Source organism: Crinia signifera, chromosome 5, assembly GCF_055691185.1.
Source record: "Crinia signifera chromosome 5, ASM5569118v1, whole genome shotgun sequence".
NCBI classification, from domain to species: domain Eukaryota; kingdom Metazoa; phylum Chordata; class Amphibia; order Anura; family Myobatrachidae; genus Crinia; species Crinia signifera.
Window position 1 is genome coordinate 281,524,161 of NC_139221.1, and position 25,610 is coordinate 281,549,770.

The window sequence follows — 25,610 nt, forward strand, 5'->3', positions numbered from 1 at the left end:
CCATTATCATTCCTTCACGTATATCACACATATCACACTATATGGAAAGAACCAATGATTAGTTCTGTCACGATACATCACAATAGTCTACTGCACAGTAAGAATATTATCACACCTTTTACCTCACGTAGTATCACATTCACGGGAAAACCCCGGACCCCCCTTTTTATATAAATTCTAACACAGCACCATTGCATACTCATATATATTAAAGAACTCTATATGGGACTTATGAACAATTGAAAGGGACTCTTAAATGAAGCATGAGTACCATCACACGCATGCATATTCTACTCCTATTGTCTTCTCAATATTATATAACAATCGGTCATTCCCATCTCTCCAGCTAATTATGACAACTAGTATAGTCATTCTATTTCATTGTATCTTACCGCAATTAACGGTACTCACAAACTATCTCTGTTATTAAGAACAATATTATACAGAAGGAGTACCTTTATACAGTAGCAATGTGCAAATAACAACACAATGCACAAATAAAGAAAATGTCACTTTCTAAGATTATTTCCAACTGAGACACTCCCACACCTGAACTCATGAATATTCATGAGCAGGCAGGTACTTAAAGGACTTCCGGGCACATACCTGGTTGGTCCTGATGAAGCTGCATGGCGATACGCGCGTCGACCTACACACTTAGTGTGTAAAAATCCCCCTTATCCCTTCCCCTTGTAATAGGAAATGTATTTTGATCTGTGATATGCGCAAATAAGAGGTAGCACGAGAGATAGTATCAAACGGGAGACGGGCTCCAAGCTCCTTGCTGCACGGCAGCCAGCTACACGCTGCAAAAGGAAGCCGGTACCCTAACTCTCTGTCCTACCTAGAAGCGTCCGCACGGATCGGAGGTGAACGCTGGCAGGGAAAGCCGCGGTGTGACGGCTTTACTGCAGCGTCTCTCCCTCCTTACTCAGATACATTGCATACGCACTAATCTTCCTGGGCACTAATCCCTATATGAGCATAATGAGCCTGTGAATCATTGAAGATCATTTCCACATTAAAATATTTATGTCAATATTATACCTGTGTAAAAACATTCAGCTCATGTGGTCGCATGTACCTATAAATTGATGAATTGCCATATGGATACACACCAAGCGATCTGAGCTGGTAATGCACTCATAAATCACTGTCCTCCAGACATGATCTAAAGCGGTCTGGACTGCAACCAGTCAATAAGGTTTCAGACAGTATAAATCCTTTACCAAATTAATTTTGCTTATTCATAGGGGTGAGATATTTTGATATTTTTATATACTTACCAACACAAGGTTTGCCATTCACTAATTGAATAATAACCAAGGCAACCCCACCTATGAAGCTTTAAGTGGACACACACCAGGCAATTCCAGCCCAAGATACGCCAGATACGGCGTTGTGTGCGCACTGATTTAGAGTTGCAAGGGACAGTACGTACCTATCCCGTCCCCTAAGCCTATAAGCAATACATGTCATTTGACCGACATTGGTATCTGTCTCACCTTACTTAACAAGACACAAGTACCCTGCTCATTCATAGGGGTAATAATTTTGTTATATACCTACCTCCAGATCGTCTGCCATCTGTCAATTGAGTAATTACCCAGGCAATTCCACTTGTGAAATTATAAGTGAATACACACCAGGCAATTTCAGCCTAATACACGCTAAATACGGCGTCATAGGTACACTAACTTAGGGTAGCGGGTGACAGTGCGTACAGATCCCAGCTCCTAAGCCTATAAGCAATATATGCAATTTTGACCTACACGTGTACCTGGCTTATCCCATCTTACAAGAAGCCTCCTCACATAAGTGTAAGAACTACATGGTGTGTCACAAATACATTGACATATCGCTAAATATACCCACCATCAATTTATTTGCTCACCTGGGTACACATTAAGCGATCTCCATCTCAGCACACAGTTGCAGAATTTGATGTTAAAACACATGAGTGTTAATGTACCACATCAGTAGAGACAGTGGGTATTAGGGGTGTCCATACCAGGGTGCCTCCATTCGCTACCTTCCAATCATCTAACACCCACTGTGGACTCACTGATTCAGACAAGGCTCTGCACAGACCTATTGTGACAATATTCATTATCACCGTAAAGACCCACAAGGGTATTACCCATTTATTGCTCAATACTCTGGGCACACACCAGGAGATTTTTCAGTGTGACGCAGAAGAATAAAATATATGAGATCCAGTTACAAGGGGATCCACTGAATACATATATATATTTTTTAGGAGCATTTTGTGCACAACATACCTACTCCACAGCGAGTTAATCTATATATAAAAAGAGGGTACATATGAGTTATCCGGGCGCCCGATTTCTAAATCGGGTCGGATCGGGCACATCGCATCGCATGCGACCATCGGATGCGATGCGATGCGATGACCCGATTTTTCCATAGGAATCAATGTTAAAATGGACTGAGTCCATTTTAACATGGAATTCAATGGGAAAAAGGGGTCCTTTTCATACCCCTACTATCCAAGTGGGCATGGAGTTGGATATAAACCTGTGGCGAGCGTAGCGAGCCACCGAGCCCGAAGCGTGGCGAGCGTAGCGAGCCCCGCGAGGGGACATAGAATACCGTCCCCTCGCGGGGCTCGCTTCGCTCGCCACGCTTCGGGCTCGGTGGCTCGCTACGCTCGCCACAGGTTTATATCCAACTCCATTCCCACTTGGATAGTAGGGGTATGAAAAGGACCCCTTTTTCCCATTGAATTCCATGTTAAAATGGACTCAGTCCATTTTAACATTGATTCCTATGGAAAAATCGGATCATCGCATCCGATGGTCGCATGCGATGCGATGCGATATCGCATCGCATCGCATCTGATTGTATGCCTTAACTTAAGGCATACAATCAAAAAATCGGGCGTCCGGATAACTCATAAGTACCAAAAAGAGATATGAAATGTGCCTAACTCCTATCAGTATCAATCACAGGAATTAAGGGACTAAGGGGTCCACTAAGCAGGAAAAACCTCTAGTTTTTTCCTTTTTATTCTTACCCCCATTTTCACCCATGTATGTTGTGTTTTATATGTCGCCATTTTAAGAATTAAAACATTAAAAGTTAATTTTTACGTTTAATTAATCTTCTTTCTTCTCCGAGTGCGCCACATACAAGACAGTCTTTTCTTTCCCCCAAGTATATAAACAAATCATGCTGGCAGGTCTATGGGGATTTTTGTTATCTCCGTACAATAATCTCTTATCTTCCCCTTAATGCTCTCTAGTCAGCCTTATGGGGACTATCGCTTAGGAAATGAACCTACATTACTCTGTGTGTAGGGGCCATAGCGATTCGGCGCTGTTGTTTGGTGATTAAATCTAGTCAGATTGCCATTCAGTGTTCTTACAGGAGAACACTGGCCTTGACAGAATGCTCAGCACACAGTGCTGACACATCGCTTTACAGCTATCTTGCTGATTGATCTACATTGCTCAGCAGTGTCGCCCCCTGTGTAGGCCCCTTTAGAATTGTGTGATAATCATTGCACCATATCATTGTTTTTGGGTGTGACTTAGTAGATGGAATATAATATGACTACAGTATGACTGTGGTTAGGGCCGTAACTGTTCAAAAATCCTAGAAAGCAGGAAGACCAGTGCTAGATAGAACTTCCTAACTTTGCTCATAGCCTCTAACACAGTATAAGTGCTGCTCTGTATACACCTCAGTGTAGTAGCCACATATAATGCTAATAGTACCTTTCATTTCTAATATCATTTGTACATTGGGCCTGATTCCACAAGACTCTTTAGTGGTCTTAATTAGATATTCTGTACAACACTGAGCAATAATATACAAGCATTACACTGGTGGTCACAGAAAGTATGAGACTCGGCAGTTGATGGCAAACGGGGCCTTATTGATGACTGATCAATCACACAGCTTTCCTGATGTTCGGGAAATTGCAAACGCGCAGGTCCTGCTCTGCACATGGGCGGGACTGGTGTAGGAATGGGGCCCCCTCTATTTTTTAGGGAGTAGCGGACCACCCTGCGACTTGTCAAGGTGCTCCTCTAGAACTTCAATGCAATCGCAGTTTTTTAGCAATTGCGAATGCAGACGGGGTAGTATGCACCTCCCCTGCATTTTACTTACTTGGATCGCATACACTAAGCTTCTGCATGTAGCTTAGCATATGCAATCCATGCTGAATCAGGCCCACTGTTGGTTATGTTTCTTGGGAAAAATATTCTGCTAATATGTTCCCATCTTTTGCCTGTTTGTTTTATGTTTTGTTCTGTAATTTAATGTATATTCATAAGTCACTTGCACACATCTGAAACTCTCTTCTCTACATGGCCATTATACAGTTTCTCTCTGGAGAGGTTCTGAAAGATACAATGTATGACAAATGTTGTCAAGTATAACAATATAATGGCTACAGGGACAGCTATGCCCTAGAGCAGTGGTTTTCCAACCCTGGTCCTCAAGTACCCCCAACAGTGTACGTTTTCCAGGTCACCCAGCAGGTGCACAGATTATTCAGGCACATTTTAAAAGATCCACCGGTGGAGCTAATTATAGCAGATTATGTGTGGAGACCTGCAAAACATGCACTTTTGGGGTTACTTGAGGACCAGTGTTGGGAGCCACTGCCCTAAAGGCCCAACACAGAATCAGCATCCCCTCCCTAATCTTTTCCTTATTTAAAGTTTAGGGAGGACACCCACTCCCAACTTCTTGCACTCTGTTGCTCCCACCCACTCCCCATCATCCCACCAAACATATTTCTCAGAAGGGCTTTAAAAAAACATCCCCCCCGTTTGCTGAACAGCCAGGTCAACTTTGGCTATGCGGCCAGCGACACTTGTTCAGCGGGGTCCCGATGACATCAATGAAATTGTTCAGTGTGTATGCACAATATTGTTCATTTGCGGGTTGTTTAGTGTGTAATGAGGTTTACTGGCATTACTCCATCCCCAATTTTACATGTATGAAGCTGTTTCTATTTCATGTCCGCAGCCCGCGTTCACTGTGGTGGCACCACTTGATTTAGTGGTTCCAGAGCCGGCCCTAGCCTAAATGATGCCCTAGGCAAGATTTTGGCTGGTGCCCCCTAGCACCGCCACTAGTTCCGCCTCTGACCCTGCTCCCCTTTCCCAGCACCATCAACCCTCATCATAGCAGTCATCATTTTGGTGCTCCTACCCGCAATATTTTAAATAGAAACAGTGCACACATTCGGTGCACAGCCCAAACAGGGGTGTGTTCTTGCTGGGAAGGGGCATGGCCACACAATAGTACCCCCAAATCAAATCATGCCACACAGTAGTGCAACTTTATTCACATTATATCATGCGATGGTGTCCCTTATTCACATTACATCACACAGTAGTACCACTTTACCTTATATACATTACTCCTCACATTATTCACATTACACCCTTAGAAAAAAATCCTGAGAAAATATTGTATTTGAAGCACCTCCATGGCCACACTGCAATCCAGCACAAAGCCGTGTGTGCTGTGCAGAGGAGAAGAGCTGCAGCTGCTGCTGTCACTTAAGGGGAGGGGGACCGGGGCCCCCACTGGGCCCTTCCATCAGACTTTGGCCTGGGTAATTTGTACCCCCTACCCCTTTCTCTTGGCACCCCTGATAATACCACACAGTAATGTCCCTTACACATGACACACATTATTAATGTCATTATAACCATAATGCCCCTTACACATTATGCCAACCTTTATTAATGCCCTTCATACACATAATGACACACATAAAGTCCCTTACACATATACTGCACATTATTAATGCCCTTATACACATGACACACATAATGCCTGTTACACATATGTCGCACATTATTAATGCCCTTATACACATGACACACATAATGCCTGTTACACATATGTCGCACATTATTAATGCATTTATACACATGACACACATAATGCCTGTTACACATATGTCACACATTATTAATGCATTTATACATGACACACATAATGCCTGTTACACATATGCCGAACACTATTGCACAACCAACCCACCCGCAGACAGCACTCACACAGCCGCTAACACTGTGACCTCTGCCTCTGCTTGGATACAGATGTTTCCTCATACATGTTGCCTCTATAGGCCATGCAGCTCCTGGCCAGTTCTGCTAACGTTGGGTGCCTTTATTGCTGAAAATTCGTCTTATTTGCATTGTTATGTGACCAGGACACACAAGGAGATTCAATGATTAAAATGATATGCGGCATGCCTATATTCTGTGTGTGACTGTGGCTGTACCTGCATACGGAATGCTATGTTACAGTGATTTCCATGAATACACTATTTCATATGCAGATACACATTACTCACACACAGAATATAGGCATGGTGCATATCATTTTAATCAGCAGAAGCTGCTGGTGCCCCTAGACATTCCAAATGCCCTAGGCAATTGCCTAGTTTGCCTATGCCTAAGGCCGGCTCTGAGTGGTTCAACAATGGACACCCTAGTCAACAGTCTATGTCATGGGTCTTCAACCTGTGGTCCTCCAGATGTTGTGAAACTACATGTTCCAACATGCATTGCCACATTTTTTCCTATAAGAGCATGCCAAAAAACCTCAGGGCATGCTGGAATATGTAGTTCCACAACATCTGGAGGGCCACAGGTCTAGGTTAATGGTTCCCAAACTCGGTTCTCAAGTACCCCTAACAGTTCGCGTTGGTGTTGCATTTAATAAAGAATGCTAGTAGAATCACCTGCACTAACCAGTGATATATTGTGCCGAAAGTAGTAGCCTTCAGGTTCTGGAGGTGCTGGACTACCTCAAATCATTTACAAAGCAAAACCAACCTGTTTTTTCCTAAGGGATGCAGATGATAGATTGGCAGTTTGTAGGTCGAAGATCAATAGGACGACACAATATGATCAACATGCAAAATGTTAAGGCAACAGCGGAATTAGATAGCCTCACTGCTTATTCACCTTGTTGTTTTGTTTCCTTTCAGTCTTATGGTGAGAGCGTAACTTGTGCTGGAAGATCATTGAGGAATGCAGTAAGAAACCTATCTCCTGGTCTAATCAGAGATCGAATGTATCTTACGTGTATCTGCAGGTAAGCTGCCTATTGGCACAGACCTATTTTCCAAATGATCTTTAATTACATAGTACACACATTCTGTACAGCTTTAAAATGACTGTGTACCATGTGATATTGCTGTACAAACAACAAAAACAAGGCACATGTCTTTTATTTACAGCATAGTTTTATTTAAAACAAAAAGACAATATGTGTAAAAAAAATAAAATAAAAGAAAATCTGTTTATTTTCTTGCAATTTTTTTTTGATATGTGCGTACTCTATGGGGGAAGTTTACTAAGATGGGAGTTTTAAACATGGGATGTTGCTATGGGGAACCAATCAGAATTTATTTATTAACCGTTTTTTTTAATATAGTGCTTACATATCCGCAGCGCTTTACAGTGAATATTTGAACATTCACATCATTCCCTGCCCCAGTGGAGCTTACAATCTATATTCCCTACCACACACACACAGACATTCTAGGGTTAATTTTTGTTGGGAGCCAATTATCCTACCAGTATATTTTATGGATTGTGGGAGGAAACCGGAGTACCCAGAGGAAACCCACGCAAGTACGGGGAGAATATACAAACTCCACACAGTTAGGGCCATGGTGGGGATTAAACCCATGACCTCAGTGCTGTGAGGCAGTAATGCTGACCATTACACTATCCGTACTGCCCTTATCCTTATAATACTTATTTAGACTTATTTAACATCATCTTCTAGAAGATAATAAATAGTTTCTGATTGGTTTCCCATAGCAACATCCCATGTGAACTAGAACAAAAAAAATGAATATGTATATATTTTCCTGTATGTGTATGTTTTATCTGTCTGTCTCTCCACCTCTGTATCTCAATTTCATAATAAGCCATCCTCGCCATATTCAATGTTTGGTCTGAATTCTCGCCATGAGAGGCCAGCATGGATCCCCTTTTACAACAAGTGATGTGTCTTTTCCAACAAATTTCAGTTTTTGAATTAAATCCCTTTTGTAGCTTTTCTGTATAGCACCTTAAACGCTGTGACTCCCTTCACTTTGGCTTGGAACCCAACCCATTTATTCAGATTCTAAAGTATAGTAGCTTTCAGTTAGGCCCTGCCAGCATTATCCATATTGGTATGTGTAACTGAGGGGTAGAGTTATGAAGTGTCGATCAGGGAAATATGTGCTATCCCCGTGAGTTATAGCAGGGGATATTGCTTCCCCTGATCTATGACGTGTGATCTATAACGTGCGGCAGTGCAGGGCAGGAGGCATAGCGCAGGGACAATATTTTATACTGCGCGCCTGCCTCCTACACAATGTATGAACGGTCAGCAACGCTGACCGTTCTGCCCCCTGCAGCTATCGACTTCGACAGCTGTAGGTGGCGATGCCCTATGCCCACAGCAGGGACAGTGCTGTCCCTGCTGCTGGCTCTGAGCTGCGCTGGGGATCTCATGTGAGTAGTGAGCTTCTGCGCATGCCCAGTCCAGCCGGCCAGGGGGAAGGAGACAGCGCGCCAGTGTTAACTAATGCGCTGTCAGCTGGAGGAGGCATCGCCGGAGGGGGGAGTTAGCACTTCCCTGCTCCGGCAAGCAAGATGCTTCACCTCACTAATGAGGCGAAGCAGCAAGTGTTATAGCGGCGCATTAAGCGCTGCTATAATAAATCTACCCCTGAGTGGTAAATGTATAAAGCTTGGAGAAGTATTATCTATCCCCATAAAGAACGTTATGTTCAAGGTGATAATGCACCGGCCAATCAGCTCCAATATGTATATTGACAGATAGGAGCTGATTGGCTGGAGCATTATCACTTTGCACACAATGGGGTAGATGTATGAAGCAGTGATAAGGGAGGAGAAGTGATAAAATTCATGGTACTTTATCACTGGCCAATCAGCTCCTGACTGTTAATAACAGGCTGGGTTTAAAAAGGGACAGTCAGGAGCTGATAGGCCGGTGATAAAGTACCAGGCACTGTATCACTTCTCCTCCCTTATCACTGCTTCATACATCTACCTGTTCTTTATGGGGATAGATACCACTTCTTCAAGCTTCATACATTTACTCCTCAGAGAGGTATGTTCCTCATCTGCATGAGGTCATCTAATTAAAAGCACCATCTCTAGATGGGTGGGGTTGGTAAATAATAAATCTGTCACAGCATTCAAAATTGTTTGCCAGGTTTTGTGGTCCATTGATGTGAAAAGAAAACCTCTTGGAAAAGCAGAACAAGCACTTAACGGGAAGAGCACAACGTTTGGTGCCGCCAGTTGATTTTAGGCCACTTTACAGTCCCCTTTCAGTTCATATTATGTAAGAATTCATTGTCCTCCTGGAGATAGATAATTTCAGTGTGGAGATGTATGGAGAGTGAGAGGAAGCCACGTCTCTTTCAAACTGGACAAAGGGCCGTAACCTTTGGTAGACAACTATATGACCTGGGTCCAGGATTCTCTAATTCACTGGGCCCTATCCCAATGGCACACACTACATCTACGCCCACGGTTATATATCTGTTTCTTATTTGTGGTAAAAGTTGACTATCATCCATTTTGTTATTAATCGCCTTTCTCTTGTACCCAATGGTAGAAGTACCATAATTATTTTTTTTCTTTACTTTTATTCACTTTATTATGTTTATTATTGCATCACAGCGAGGAGTTATACCCTCTTTATTTGATATTCCCCTGAGATCTATCTCATAGTCCCCTATATGCTATTTTGCCTTTCAGGAAAAGTTGTGTGGGGTCGGAGCTGGTGGACTGGCTCTTGCAGAACTGCCCATTTGTACAGTGCAGATACACCGCTGCCGGGGTCTGGCAGATCCTGCTGAAACTTGGAATTCTGCTTTCAGGTCAGTTTCCCTGAAATGTGGTATTTGAAGAGCATACACAAGCAATTATGTGCTGTAAAAATTTAAATTTTTCTTTGCATTACTTGTTACCTGAATATGCTGTAAGTGTGTCTATGTGAGGGGGGAGGGGGGGGGGAGTTTGTGGAGAGAGACAGTTTCAGGTAGAGAGAGAGTGTCAGGAAGAGGCAGTGTCATCAAAGAGGAAGAGATGAAGAGAGAGATAAGGTGAGCACTTCTAAGCCCCTAAATACCTGTGACCCGCGGTACTTGAAGCACACTATGTAGCCCTTCCTCTCCTACATCCTCTGTGCCACTACAGCCTCAGGGGAATGGGGAGGATCGTACTATTATCAGTGCCTGTTCTTAGCAGGGCTGAAGGGGAACTGTGGATCTTGGAGGCAGCCAGTTACTGGCTGCAGGGGGAGCAGCGTGCCCTTGAAGCAGCTTGGGCCTCATACTGTAGCTTGGCCGTCAATAGTTACGAAATTGTCCTCCTTATTTAAAACTACCTTTATTTTGTTGACTGAAGAACTGATGAGTATATGGATGTAGACAGAATACATTTTAGTAAAATGAGTGAGTTGTATAAATACAATTTGGCCTTGGCCATGGCTCTCATTTGGAGAACTGTTCCTCCATCTCCGACAATTAAGCAGAAGTCACCTGTATGTATTATTCTTTTCTCTGACACTTTGAACAATTTTAGATGACAGTTTATGTTTGTGCATTTCAGCCCCCCCCCCCCCCCCCCCCCCCCCATTCATTGTTGCAGCTGGTATTGTCGCCAGCTCAGGACCTGACAGGTGGCTGTAGCTTACATATCCTCTTGCAAGACACCATGTGCACAAGTCCCCAGGGGCTGCATTCTCAAAATATTCTATCACACGTTCCACCTAGCTATATATTTCCTCCCTTCTCTGCAGTACATCACAGTGCTGACATTTTAACACATCAGGATGGTATATATGCTGTGCCGGTAGAGCAGCGTTGTGTATTTACGTTCTTGTAATTCCCATTTGCATGAAGTGAGATAAGAGATGATAAAACAGATCTCACACCGATGGTTATCAATCTCTGTGCTGCTAAAAGGAAATCTTGCCACATTTGCAGAATGAACTAATGTTTCAACACAATTTTTCTGGAACATTTTCTATTCAAACAATGACCCTTATTCTGGTTGCTTCTCAACCGGAATGCGTTCGCACGGGCACCATTGTTGGCGCTGTGCGCATTTCTGCGCATGTGCATACGCCGGGTGCGAACAGACTGCTTGCCGGGTGCATGCACCCAGGACAGCGGGCGGGGGATGGAGAGGTTCAGCTCATTAGCATATGGGAACGCCCAGCGTTTCACCCTGGGTGTTCCAATGCTAATGAGGCCATGTTGCAGGTGTGGGGGGCGGTGATGTCAGCTGCCCACCCATTTCCTTCCCAGCGTGCACGCATATGTAAGTTTACTAGAAAGTCACTTTTGTATGCTTGCACCTTCCACATCTTTCGCTGGTCATCGACCAGCGAAAGATGTGGGAGGTTCCCCCTGCCCTGCGAATGGATGTTACTGTGCAACATCCATTCTCAGGCCCCTGCGAGCGAGTCACCCTTGCAAATGGGTGGCCCCAGCCAACCATTCACAAGGTGGGGTTTGGTGGACTCACAAGGCTGCCAAATCAACAAGAATACCCCCCAATATGTACAACTAGCTAAGCCCGCTAGAAGCAAAAGCTTCAAAAGCTAGTCTGCTACCTTGTGATTGTCTCTGTGTTTCTGTATGTGTGATTGCCTCTGTGTTCTGTATGTGAGAAAGAGATGTAGTTTCACTCACTGCCAGCATTTTAAATACTGAATCCGGTCCCTGAATGAAAATGGATCTGGTAATAAAGAAATATTGGTCCGGAAGTACGGCTGTTAATAAGAAAACATCTTTCTACTATATTCATTTGTGGACGCTAGGAAAAATTCAAGACGTTGCCGCAATTGAAAATGGGATAATAAAAGTTTCTCAGAATATATTCCACTTCCAATATGGCGACCGGAAGTGAGGCACGACACGCCCGATCGGCGGCCAGATGGACCTAACACATTTCCGGTGGAAGTGACCTACCCCGGAAGTGAAGCCGCAACTTGCGGGAGCCGCGGACCCGAATTGACAAAACGGCGGGGACAGAACTATATATTATGTTTTGTTATTGGTTTTGTGAAAGGTCTATCATGTTTATACTTGTCCGGGATTGGACAGCACTGGTTTAAATATGATACGGATGAAACTGGCGTATTCTCCTTGAGAAAGACAACAGGAGTGGTTGAAAATGCGTTTGGAGCTCTAGTTTCTTATTCTATGAAACCGTGGATGAACTGTGGACCAAATACCTGCCTGAGTGTGGAGGCTATATCCTGGGTTTATACCTCCTTTTTTTGCGCATATGAGAACTGAATTAATTTTAGGTGTACACCATTTGGGTAATTGCCCATTTTTTTATCTCACTGTTCCACCTGTTATGTGTGTATTTTATGTATGAATAAAATGGTATTACACTATGTACAATTTCTCTGTTTATTTTCGGTACTATTCTGAGTCATCTCTGGAGTATCCAGTCATATTGTTGCTGATTCAGGGGATTGCATCCCTCTTTCTTGCTGTCCATTGTTCGGAGAAGAGGAGACGTTTTTTTCCAGTGAGAGGAACGTATGGTATTTACACTGTAATCTATATGTAACATTCTGTTATACGCCACTGGAGGGTACAGAGTCACCACCTATGCTGTACCCTCCTTCAAGCTGGCAGGCGCACAGACTGACTTACTGTATCTTCAACTTTGCTCATATATACTTGTAAGATGTTTCCTCATACATTAATCAGCGCATCTCCTGATGCATCCTGGCCGTAACATGATGCAACTAAAATAGGCACCAGAAACTACCTGCATGGGACCTGGCTGCTCACTTGCGCGCGGCATCTCACGCTGCATGGTGTATTGTGGGTAGATACATGAAGAGACATCTGTACATAGACCTTTTTTGTTGTTGTTGTTGAGGAAATCAAATAGAATTTAGGGCTTTTCCCCCTGTTAATTTAAATACAGATTTAGTTGTCAGTGACAGTCGCTTGTGAAGTAAGGAAGTATACAGGTCCTTCAGGGTACAGCTTATGGGCCTGTTACTGAATTGTATGTAATTGGACTAAGACATCTAGCAAGTACTGGGGCAAGTCCCCGTTTTGCCAATGACTGGGTTGATGATTGGGGAAATCTGATATGTTGGAAATCCTCATTGGATTGGTCTTTGATCGGATCAGCGGAAGATAAAACCACGGCTCAGACGTATGGCCTCCACAAGTCTAAATGTGGCTGCATGTCGTATTTTTAGGCAAACAGCTTACCTAAGCAGCTTCAATTGCAGCAATGAGCGATTCTCAGTCGTATGTATCTCAGGGGTAGATTTATTAAGCTTGGTGAAGTGATAAAGTGTCTGGATTTTATCACCGGCCAATCAGCTCCTACCTGTCATTTTTCAAACCAAGCCTGTAACTTCACAGGTAGGAGCTGATTGGCCGACCCTTTATCACTTCACCGAGCTTAATAAATCTGCCCCTCAGTCCTTTTTGAATAATGGCTGAGTGGGTGTCACTGGATGGCAACTGGGCAGCAACAGTGAGAGCAGCGTGACATGTACATGTACTCAGATATGTGACCTACTGTTGGATGGATATTCCCATTGGTCTTCCAATCACTGGAGGCATCTAAAAGTGTGACTGCATTACATGCATTACAGAATTAGCCAATAAGTGTCCTGTGTATTTTTCTATGGATTCATGTGGCCATATCTGCCTTGCAGCGTGCACAAAGCGATTGCAGGTTTGGATGGGGTCTCAGGGGACCTCTTACTATGAATCCCTCTTACTATCAGTAAACATCTGTTACTGTTTCCACCCACTGCACAGTGGCCGTGTATTTTTATGCTACCATGCGATCCTACTACTGAACCACATACTGCTGTATATGCAGAGGCATGCTGCTATCACACCTCCTGACTGGCACCTGCTGACCCCCACTGGTCACTGACCTGGATCAGGCACTGCACGGGAGCTGGCAGAAAATGGAGCTTGGAATGCTGGCTCAACTCAGAACAGGCAGAGAACAGAACTTTGGCCACAAGATTTAAAGCCGTTGTCTCGAAGGCAAGATGCTTATTGCTCAAATAATCTAAAAAATGCCCCTTTCGATTTTGAAAGGGGGATACAGTGTATACATGTTTAACAGCAGTTCACGTCCTGATGTCACAGATGGTATATAGTCATCTGAGGCATGCAGGCCTTTTGGCCCTACATGGGGTAGTTCCTTCTTGTGGTGTTTTAACCAATCAGTCTATCATTTTACAAAATATACATACAGATTACATTTCTAAAGGAAACAGAATTTCCTGCTTTCCTTTCATATATTCATATGTAGCTCATATTTTCCCAAATAAAATCTGATGGTCTCGCGGAATGTAAATATAACTCTAATTTCAAATATCCGTGCACATTTCTAGACTAAAAAACTTAATTCTGAAAAGAAACCTCTCCTGTGTGTCTCTGTTTTACACGTAGGATCACAAGAATACCCCATGATTGAAGGGCACTGATCGTAATCAAGGCTTGGCCATTTCACACTAGGATTAGCATATGGCTTCCTATGTGAAATAATCCCATAAACTGTTTTTTAATTTTAAAGCATTTTAAAACCAAAGTAACTTATACATTCCTCATAAAGTGCATAATTATGCAACTGCACACAGCGTAGTGAATGTAGCATGTTGAAAAACATTGTTGCCTGTAGATTATAAACATTATATGGTGCCTATCATTATGTTTTGAAAGCTTGAGAAAGCAATAGAATAATGTTAATGGAAACTGGTGCAGTATTTTCCTAAATATTCATTAAAGGAAAAATCAGGCTAGACTTCTGTTCCTTTACTAGGAAAGGTTATTACGATAGTGGTTGCAAATCAACTGGAAACCCATCGGACAACCCATGACATTTATAAACCATTTCAATCAGAATTCAGGAGAAGATTTAGCAATGACACAGCCCTGGTGTGTGTGTGTGTGTGTGTGTGTGTCTGTGTGTGTGTGTGTGTTAAATGATCTTCTTTTGGCAAGAGACAGAGGGGACTGCTTAAATGTAATCCTGTTGGATCTCTCAGCAGCAATTCTCACAGTGTACCGTGGGCTTCTGCTTGAGCGCCTGAAAAAATTTTGTGGATTGGATGCCACAGTCCTTAACTGGTTGAAATAATTTCTTACTGGCAATTCAAAGAGAGATTCCTCTGGAATACTCATCTTCACCCATTTAACTGCCATGTGGTGTCCCCCAAGGTTTTATATTATCCCCCATGCTTATTGCAGTATACATGCTACCACTGGGCGAAATAATCAGGCGCTATGGCACTAATATACGATTGACACACAACCAGTGGTGTAACTATAGAGGGTGCAGGGGATGCAGTTGCTATGGGGCCCGGCGGGTTGTGGGGCTCCAAAGCAATCCCCTGCACCCTCTATAGTATGGTGAAAACAGCATGTCACTTACTGGGTGAGAGAACGGAGGATGGAGGACGGAGGTGAAGCCACTACATGTGCAGTCTCTGAATCTACAGTAGCTGCGGCGCTGGCTGTGTGCGGCTAACGGACGCACATTGAAGTGCTTGAACAGTCCATCAGCCGCGCACAGCCGGCGCCATAGCAACTGTAGATTCAGAGACTGCACAGGAAGCGGCTTCACCGCTGTCCTCCGTCCCATCCTCTCACCCAGCAAGTGACATGCTCATGCTGACAGGATGGGGCAGCTACTGTAGTTCCAGATTCTTCACATAAAGCAGCTTTATCTCTGTCCTCTCACAAAGTAAGTTACATGCTCAATCATACTGATAGCCAGGACTCACAACCTGGATGGGGCAGTGGCAGCTACATTAACCCCTTCCTGACAGAGCCAGTTTTTGCGTTCCTGACAGAGCCCTTTTTTTCAAATCTGACATGTCTCACTTAAGTGGGGATAACTTTTTTTTGCTTTTACTTATCCCAGTGATTTTGAGATTGTTTTTTCGTGACACATTGTACTTCAAGTTAGTGGTAAATTTTCGTCGATACAGTCTGTGTTTTTTTGTGAAAAATACCAAAATGTCGGAAAAAAATGGAAAATTTAGCAATTTGCAAAATGTTAAATTTTCTGCTTGTGAGACAAATAATCATACCACTCAAAATAGTTAATAACTAACATAGACCATATGTCTACTTTACGTTTCCATCATTATTTCAACTTCCTTTTAATTTTTTTGGACACTAGGAGGCTTACAATATGAATAGCAAATTCTCAAATTTTCAAGAAAATTTCAAACACTGATTTTTTTAGGGACCAGTTCAGTTCTGATGTGACTTTGAGGGACTTGTATGTGAGACACCCCCATAAATGATACCATTTCAAAAACTGCACCCCTCACAGTATTCAAAACAGCATTTTGGAAGTTTGTTAACCCTTTAGGTGTTTCACAGGAATTAAAACAAAGTGTAGGTGAAATTTCAAAATTTCATTTTTTTTGCAGATTTGCAATTTTAATACATTTTTCTAAGGAACACAGTACATTTTACTAGAGAAATGTGACTAAAAATTGATTCCCCCAATTCTTTTGTTTTCATAAATATCCTATATGTGGCCCTAGTGTGCACGTTGACCAAACCACAGGCTTCATAATAGAAGGAGCACCTACTTGATTTTGGAGCCTCCTTTTTATGAGATTATTTTTTAGGCACCATGTAGGTTTCTAGGCACCATAAGATGCTAAAAGTTAGGAACCCCCCCACAAGTGACCCCATTTTGCAAACTACACCCCTCAGGGAATTCATCTAGGGGTATAGTGTACATTTCAAACCCCCAGGGGTTTCACCAATTGTGGTACAACTGGGCAGTGAAAATGAAAAATTAATTTTTTTACACAAAAATGCAGTTCTGGCTCCAAATTTGTCATTTTCACAAGGAATGAAGGAGACCAAGCACCCCAAAATCTGTGCCCCAATTTCTCCCGAGTACGGCAATGCCTCACATGTGACCAAAAAATACCATTTGGGTGCATGGCAGGACTCAGAAAGGAAGGAGTGATTTTTGGATTTTGCAGCTCAGATTCTGGTGGAATGTTGGTGGGTGCTATGTCGCATTAGCAAGACCCCCCAAGCACCAATACAGTGGAACCCCCCCACAAGTGACCCCATTTGCAAACTACACCCCTCAGGGAATTCATCTAGGGGTATAGTGTACATTTCAAACCCCCAGGGGTTTCACCAATTTTGATACAACTGGGCAGTGAAAATGAAAAATTACATTTTTTTACACAAAAATGCAGTTCTGGCTCAATTTTTCATTTTCATAAGGTATGAAGGAGAAAAAGCACCCCAAAATCTGTGCTCCAATTTCTCCCGAGTATGGCAATGCCTCATATGTGACCAAAAAATACCAGTTGGGTGCATGGCAGGACTCAGAAGGGAAGGAGTGATTTTTGGTGGTGGAATGTTGGTGGGTGCTATGTCGCATTTGCAAGACCCCCAAAGCACCAATACAGTGGAACCCCCCCACAAGTGACCCCATTTTGCAAACTACACCCCTCAGGGAATTCATCTAGGGGTATAGTGTACATTTCAAACACCCAGGGGTTTCACCAATTTTGATACAACTGGGCAGTGAAAATGAAAAATTAATTTTTTTTACACAAAAATGCAGTTCTGGCTCAAAATTTTTCATTTTCAGAAGGTATGAAGGAGAAAAAGCACCCCAAAATCTGTGCCCCAATTTCTCCCGAGTACGGCAATGCCTCACATGTGACCAAAAAATACCATTTGGGTGCATGGCAGGACTCAGAAGGGAAGGAGTGATTTTTGGATTTTGCAGCTCAGATTCTGGTGGAATTTTGGTGGGTGCTATGTCGCATTAGCAAGACCCCCCAAGCACCAATACAGTGGAATCCCCCCACAAGTGACCCCATTTTGCAAACTACACCCCTCAGGGAATTCATCTAGGGGTATAGTGTACATTTCAAACCCCCAGGGGTTTCACCAATTTTGATACAACTGGGCTGTGCAAATGCAAAATTACATTTTTTACACAAAAATGCAGTTCTGGCTCAAAATATTTCATTTTCACAAGGAATGAAGGAGACAAAGCACCCCAAAATCTGTGCCCCAATTTCTCCCGAGTACGGCAATGCCTCACATGTGACCAAAAAATACCATTTGGGTGCATGGCAGGACTCAGAAGGGAAGGAGTGATTTTTGCATTTTGCAGCTCAGATTCTGGTGGAATGTTGGTGGGTGCTATGTCGCATTAGCAAGACCCCCCAAGCACCAATACAGTGGAACCCCCCCACAAGTGACCCCATTTTGCAAACTACACCCCTCAGGGAATTCATCTAGGGGTATAGTGTACATTTCAAACCCCCAGGGGTTTCACCAATTTTGATACAACTGGGCAGTGAAAATGAAAAATTACATTTTTTTACACAAAAATGCAGTTCTGGCTCAAAATTTTTCATTTTCATAAGGTATGAAGGAGAAAAAGCACCCCAAAATCTGTGCCCCAATTTCTCCCGAGTATGGCAATGCCTCATATGTGACCAAAAAATACCAGTTGGGTGCATGGCAGGACTCAGAACGGAAGGAGTGATTTTTGGTGGTGGAATGTTGGTGGGTGCTATGTCGCATTAGCAAGACCCCCAAAGCACCAATACAGTGGAACCCCCCCACAAGTGACCCCATTTTGCAAACTACACCCCTCAGGGAATTCATCTAGGGGTATAGTGTACATTTCAAACCCCCAGGGGTTTCACCAATTTTGATACAACTGGGCAGTGAAAATGAAAAATTACATTTTTTTACACAAAAATGCAGTTCTGGCTCAAAATTTTTCATTTTCAGAAGGTATGAAGGAGAAAAAGCACCCCAAAATCTGTGCCCCAATTTCTCCCGAGTACGGCAATGCCTCACATGTGACCAAAAAATACCATTTGGGTGCATGGCAGGACTCAGAAGGGAAGGAGTGATTTTTGGATTTTGCAGCTCAGATTCTGGTGGAATTTTGGTGGGTGCTATGTCGCATTAGCAAGACCCCCCAAGCACCAATACAGTGGAACCCCCCCACAAGTGACCCCATTTTGCAAACTACACCCCTCAGGGAATTCATCTAGGGGTATAGTGTACATTTCAAACCCCCAGGGGTTTCACCAATTTTGATACAACTGGGCTGTGCAAATGCAAAATTACATTTTTTACACAAAAATGCAGTTCTGGCTCAAAATTTTTCATTTTCACAAGGAATGAAGGAGACAAAGCACCCCAAAATCTGTGCCCCAATTTCTCCCGAGTACGGCAATGCCTCACATGTGACCAAAAAATACCATTTGGGTGCATGGCAGGACTCAGAAGGGAAGGAGTGATTTTTGGATTTTGCAGCTCAGATTCTGGTGGAATGTTGGTGGGTGCTATGTTGCATTAGCAAGACCCCCCAAGCACCAATACAGTGGAACCCCCCCACAAGTGACCCCATTTTGCAAACTACACCCCTCAGGGAATTCATCTAGGGGTATAGTGTACATGTCAAACCCCCAGGGGTTTCACCAATTGTGATACAACTGGGCAGTGAACATGAAAAATTACATTTTTTTACACAAAAATGCAGTTCTGGCTCAAAATTTTTCATTTTCATAAGGTATGAAGGAGAAAAAGCACCCCAAAATCTGTGCCCCAATTTCTCCCGAGTATGGCAATGCCTCATATGTGACCAAAAAATACCAGTTGGGTGCATGGCAGGACTCAGAAGGGAAGGAGTGATTTTTGGTGGTGGAATGTTGGTGGGTGCTATGTCGCATTAGCAAGACCCCCCAAGCACCAATACAGTGGAACCCCCCCACAAGTGACCCCATTTTGCAAACTACACCCCTCAGGGAATTCATCTAGGGGTATAGTGTACATTTCAAACCCCCAGGGGTTTCACCAATTTTGATACAACTGGGCAGTGAACATGAAAAATTTCATTTTTTTACACAAAAATGCAGTTCTGGCTCAAAATTTTTCATTTTCATAAGGTATGAAGGAGAAAAAGCACCCCAAAATCTGTGCCCCAATTTCTCCCGAGTATGGCAATGCCTCATATGTGACCAAAAAATACCAGTTGGGTGCATGGCAGGACTCAGAAGGGAAGGAGTGATTTTTGGTGGTGGAATGTTGGTGGGTGCTATGTCGCATTAGCAAGACCCCCAAAGCACCAATACAGTGGAACCCCCCCACAAGTGACCCCATTTTGCAAACTACACCCCTTAGGGAATTCATCTAGGGGTATAGTGTACATTTCAAACCCCCAGGGGTTTCACCAATTGTGGTACAACTGGGCAGTGAAAATTAAAAATTACATTTTTTTACACAAAAATGCAGTTCTGGCTCAAAATTTTTCATTTTCAGAAGGTATGAAGGAGAAAAAGCACCCCAAAATCTGTGCCCCAATTTCTCCCGAGTACGGCAATGCCACATGTGTGACCAAAAAGTGGCAGGACTCAGAAGGGAAGGAGTGATATTTGGATTTTGCAGCACAAATTCTGGTGGAATGTTGGTGGGTGCTATGTCGCATTAGCAAGACCCCCCAAGCACCAATACAGTGGAACCCCCCCACAAGTGACCCCATTTTGCAAACTACACCCCTCAGGGAATTCATCTAGGGGTATAGTGTACATTTCAAACCCCCAGGGGTTTCACCAATTGTGGTACAACTGGGCAGTGAAAATGAAAAATTAAATTTTTTTACACAAAAATGCAGTTCTGGCTCAAAATTTTTCATTTTCAGAAGGTATGAAGGAGAAAAAGCACCCCAATATATGTGCCCCAATTTCTCCCGAGTACGGCAATGCCTCACATGTGACCGAAAAATACCAGTTGGGTGCATGGCAGGACTCAGAAGGGAAGGAGTGATTTTTGGATTTTGCGGCTCAGATTCTGGTGGAATGAATGGTGGGTGCTATGTGGCATTAGCAAGACCCCCGAAGCACGGTGAAATTATGAACCTAATAATCCATAGATGTGTGGTATATTTTAAAACACTCCTTTATACATAGGCCGGGTTTGTCGGGGCAAGTGTCACACTGGAAAATAGTTTGCTTTCTTATTCCCTTTTTATAGCAAACTTTGCACCTTTTTTGTGTCCTGCCCTTTTTTCCAGTGGAGGGGATTTCATCAGGAAAATGCTGCCCTGGTACAATACGGGGGCCAGTACTAGAAGTACTGGGGCCCTCTGCCTGCTGGTTCCCAAATATTAGGCCCTTTATGACTTCCTCTTGAAAGTGCATAAATGTCCCCCTCTGGCCGGTAGAACGGAATAGCACGTAAGCGTTATACAGTGCCATCTGGATGATATACACGGCCAGCTTCTTGTACCAGATTTTTGTTTTCCGCAGGGCACTGTACGGCTTCAGTACCTGATCTGAAAGATCCACTCCGCCCATGTACTTATTGTAATCCAGGATACAATTAGGTTTGGAGGTGTGGGTACTGGTACCTCGTACAGGGACGGAGGTGGTACTGTCTCCGTGAATTGTTGTCAGTATAAGGACATCCCTCTTGTCCTTATATTTGACCAACAACATATTTTCGGTGCATATTCCCCTGCTTTCACCCCTTCTCATTACTTGGGCAATGTGCGTTTTTGGGAGGCCTCTTTGGTTTTTGCGCACAGTACCGCAAGCTGCTGTACCTCTTGAACCAAGGGCCTTAAACAGGGGGATGCTAGTGTAAAAGTTATCCACATAGAGGTGATAACCTTTATCCAGGAAGGGGTGCACTAAATCCCAGACAATTTTTCCACTAACACCTACGAGGGAGGGGGGGCATTCTGGCGGTTCAATTCTTGAATCCTTCCCTTCATATACCCTAAACATGTGGGTGTACCCTGAGGTGCTTTCACACAGCTTATACATTTTTATGCCATACCTTGCCCTCTTACTGGGAAGGTACTGGCGGAATTTAACCCTTCCTTTAAAATGTATAAGGGACTCGTCAATACAAATAAATTTTTCAGGGATGTACATCTCTGCAAATTTGGCACTGAAATGATCAATGACCGGCCTGACTTTGAATAGCCGGTCAAAGGTGGGATCATCTCTGGGAGGGCACTGTGCATTATCGTTGTAATGCAAAAATTTAAGGATCGTCTCAAATCGAGCCCGGGGCATGGCCATACGGTAAAATGGGGTGCTGTACAGAACATCTGTACTCCAATATTGCCTAATTTCTGGCTTTTTTACTATGCCCATATGAAACACCAGACCCCAAAACGTCATCATCTCTACTGCATCTACAGGGGTCCACCTAGCAAATGATGACGTGAGGTTTTGAGCAATAAACTGCTGGGCATATAAATTAGTTTGGTCCACCATTAAATTTATAAAATCATCAGAGAAAAATAATTTGAAAAAGTCAATTTCTCTGAGACCTGTGGAATCAAATTGGATTCCTGGCATGGCCAAAAACTCAGGAACCTGGGGCTCAAAATTGTCTGGTGGTGGGGTCCATACGAGATCAATTATTGGGGGGGGGGGTCTCAGCTGCTCTACGGGGGCGTCTTTGAGGGGGTCCCTCATCACTAGAGGAGGAAGAGGAGCTTAAGATGAATCCTTCAAATTCCCCGCTTGCCTCACTGGCTGTGTCAGAATCAGAGGCAAGCATGGCATATGCCTCCTCCACTGAATACATTCTTCTGGATGACTGGGATGACATTTGGGATGCCATTTTTATTTTTGTGTTACTGGTAGTGAAATGTTTCAACACGTGTATAGTGTAGGGGGGGGGGGGTACAAACTTTATTTCAACCCGGGGGGTATGTAGTGTGTAGTGTGTATGTAGTGCAGAAAAAAAAAAATACTTTATACAGGAATTTGATCCCAATAAAAAAAAAAAAAAATTGAAGGGGTTAAAAAAAAAAAAAAAAGCTCCTGCGCCAAAAATTGAGCACAGATGTTGGTCAGTAACGTCCGTCACTGAACAGCGCTCAAAGGCAACAGGAATTTGATCAAAAAAAAAAAAAAAATAGATCAACCCTGTGCCGAAAAAGCTGATCAGTGATGTACGTCACTGATCAGCGCACAGTGGCCACAGGACACCCACAAAATCACAGTGTGTGTAAAAAAAAAATTAAAAAAAGACCCCACAGCAGCCTCAAAAAAAAAAAAAGGTGATCAGTGATGCAACACTGATTACCAGTGAGGGGCAGCAGGTGCACAACCTTTGGTGCAACTGACAGTGCAACTGGCAGCAACTGACAGGTATATATATAAAAAAAAAAAAAACCTGCGCCCCCAAAAAGTTGCTGATCAGCACAGATATACTGATCAGCACAAAATGGGGGGTAGCAGACACAAAATATTCACTCTCTGTCACTATCTCTCTCTATCTCTCACTATCTATCACTATCTATCACTATCACTATCTATCACTATCTATCACTATCTATCACTATCTATCACTATCTATCACTCTAGGACACTGCAGCAGCAGCACTGACAGTTATATGTATAAAAAAAAACCTGCACCCCCAAAAAGGGGGGGTAGCAGACACAAAATATACACTCTCTATCACTCTCTGTCACTATCTCTCTCTATCTCTCTATCTCTCACTATCTATCACTCTATGACACTGCAGCAGCAGCACTGACAGTTATATATATAAAAAAAAAACTGCACCCCCAAAAAGGGGGGGGTAGCAGACACAAATCTCTCTATCTCTCACTATCTATCACTATCTATCACTCTATGACACTGCAGCAGCAGCACTGACAGTTATTTATATATAAAAAAAAAACCAAAAAGGGGGGGTAGCAGACACAAAATATAGCTCTCTCTGTCACTATCTCTCTATCTCTCTCTCTATCTCTCTATCTCTCTATCACACTGCAGCAGCAGCAGGAAGTCCCAAGAAGTCAGATCCAGGAAGCGTCCAGCACGCTACAAGCAGTGATCAGGTAATCAGGTAAGGTATTTGCAAGGATCAGGTAAGTATTAGCAAGGATCAGGTCAGTATCACGGCAGATAGGCACGGTGACCGCTCTGCACGCTATTCCAGACCGGAATGGCGTCTGCAGCGCAGTCACCGGTAGTTTAAATGTCGCGCCTTGGCTGTGATTGGTCCGTGGGTCCCACGGACCAATCACAGCCTTGGGGGCAGGTGGGGTGAGGGTGGGGTGAGGTGTCATCGTCACCGATGACCCCCTCATGCCCCCTGACACCCGGCGGTGATTGACACCTGTGTTACCGAGCGTCTGATTCGCTGGTAACACAGGAAACCGCTGTGAATGGCTGTTCACACTGAACAGCCAATCACAGCGATCGCCGACGGGGGGGCGGCATCGCAGCCCCCCCTGGGCATGCAGGGACATGTCTGCTGTCAGGGACAGCAGACATCGTCCCTCTGTCACTGCGTCTCTAGACGCAGTGACAGTTTAAAGTCATGACGTACATTTATGCCATGTGTCGGGAAGTACATCCCGGCCATGACGTAAATGTACGTCAAATGTCGGGAAGGGGTTAAAAACTATGGGGAGGGGGGGATCGGAATGGTGGGGAAATATTGGCAAAACCACAGAGGTGGAATAATAAAGGATATACTGGGGAGGGGGGAGAGCTTTCAAGATTTTGCTACGGGCCCCCCAAAGTTCTAGTTATGCCTCTGTACACAACTGTACATGTCTTTTTCTCCAGGTACTAAGGACCCAATAATAACTCTAAATGGCAGTCTAGCTGTGTTCTAGGAGTGGCTTAGTGTCAGTTGGCTGCAACTGGATCCTGATAAAACAGAGGTCCTCATAATTGGACCTCAACATCATAGGTCAAAACTGCAGGATAGTCAACCAACTGGATTTAGGGGTTTAGAATTGCAAAACACTGATCATGTGTGGAATTTCAGCATTGTCCTGGATGGTGAATTGACACTTAAACATCAGATTTCACAATGAAATTGAACTGTAAATAAATAGATAAGAAACACCTTTTTAGCAACCATATATTGAGATGGTTGCGAAGTATCTAATTCATATTTATTTCACGTATTGCATTATTTAAATTTTAGTGTATACTTTATAGTAACTCAATTGTATAGTGTAAAGGTACCCATACACGCTGCGATAAGCAGCGTGCACTGCGACACAATGCGATGCGCATGGCACAGTACAAAAAGTATGTGCGGCACATACTTTTTGTACTGCCCATGGATCGCATGGCACGCAAAACGCATGCGTTGCAATGCGATGCTCCCCTGCGATGTTCAGCATCTGCGGATGTGCAGATGTTTATCCAAAATAAACATGATCATTTCCTCATGTGTTCCTCACAGTGCAAAGGAAGTGTTTCTCAGGGGACTAAGAGGTGTATCCAAGCCTCCAGCATTGATCCATTACAAGCATGTACCCATTGGCGTACCACTGCACTATGAGAGCCCCCCTTCTCATGCTCACTAGTACTAGGTCCTCCCACTGGCCCTCATTCCATTTTGCAAACATTTTTCCATACATGGAAATAAGCTTTAAACCTTCTCACCTTGGTATAACTAGTTATAAGTCTTGACCATTCTCTGAGGGCTTTCATGTGTAAAGTAATGACATAATACCGGGCTGTTCTTATGAGATGCAACTTTTTCTTTATGCTT

At 43.5% G+C, this 25,610-nt stretch overlaps 1 protein-coding gene across 1 annotated transcript in view; it reads left to right on the forward strand.

The window, feature by feature from the left end:
- Positions 1–25,610, forward strand: part of RAPGEF5 (Rap guanine nucleotide exchange factor 5) — a 265,810-nt gene that overhangs the window by 69,779 nt on the left and 170,421 nt on the right. Inside the window, exons 3-4 of the mRNA XM_083189111.1 lie at positions 6,989–7,095; positions 9,792–9,913. Coding sequence (XP_083045237.1) covers positions 6,989–7,095; positions 9,792–9,913 — 229 coding nt within the window. The remainder of the gene's footprint in view (positions 1–6,988; positions 7,096–9,791; positions 9,914–25,610) is intronic.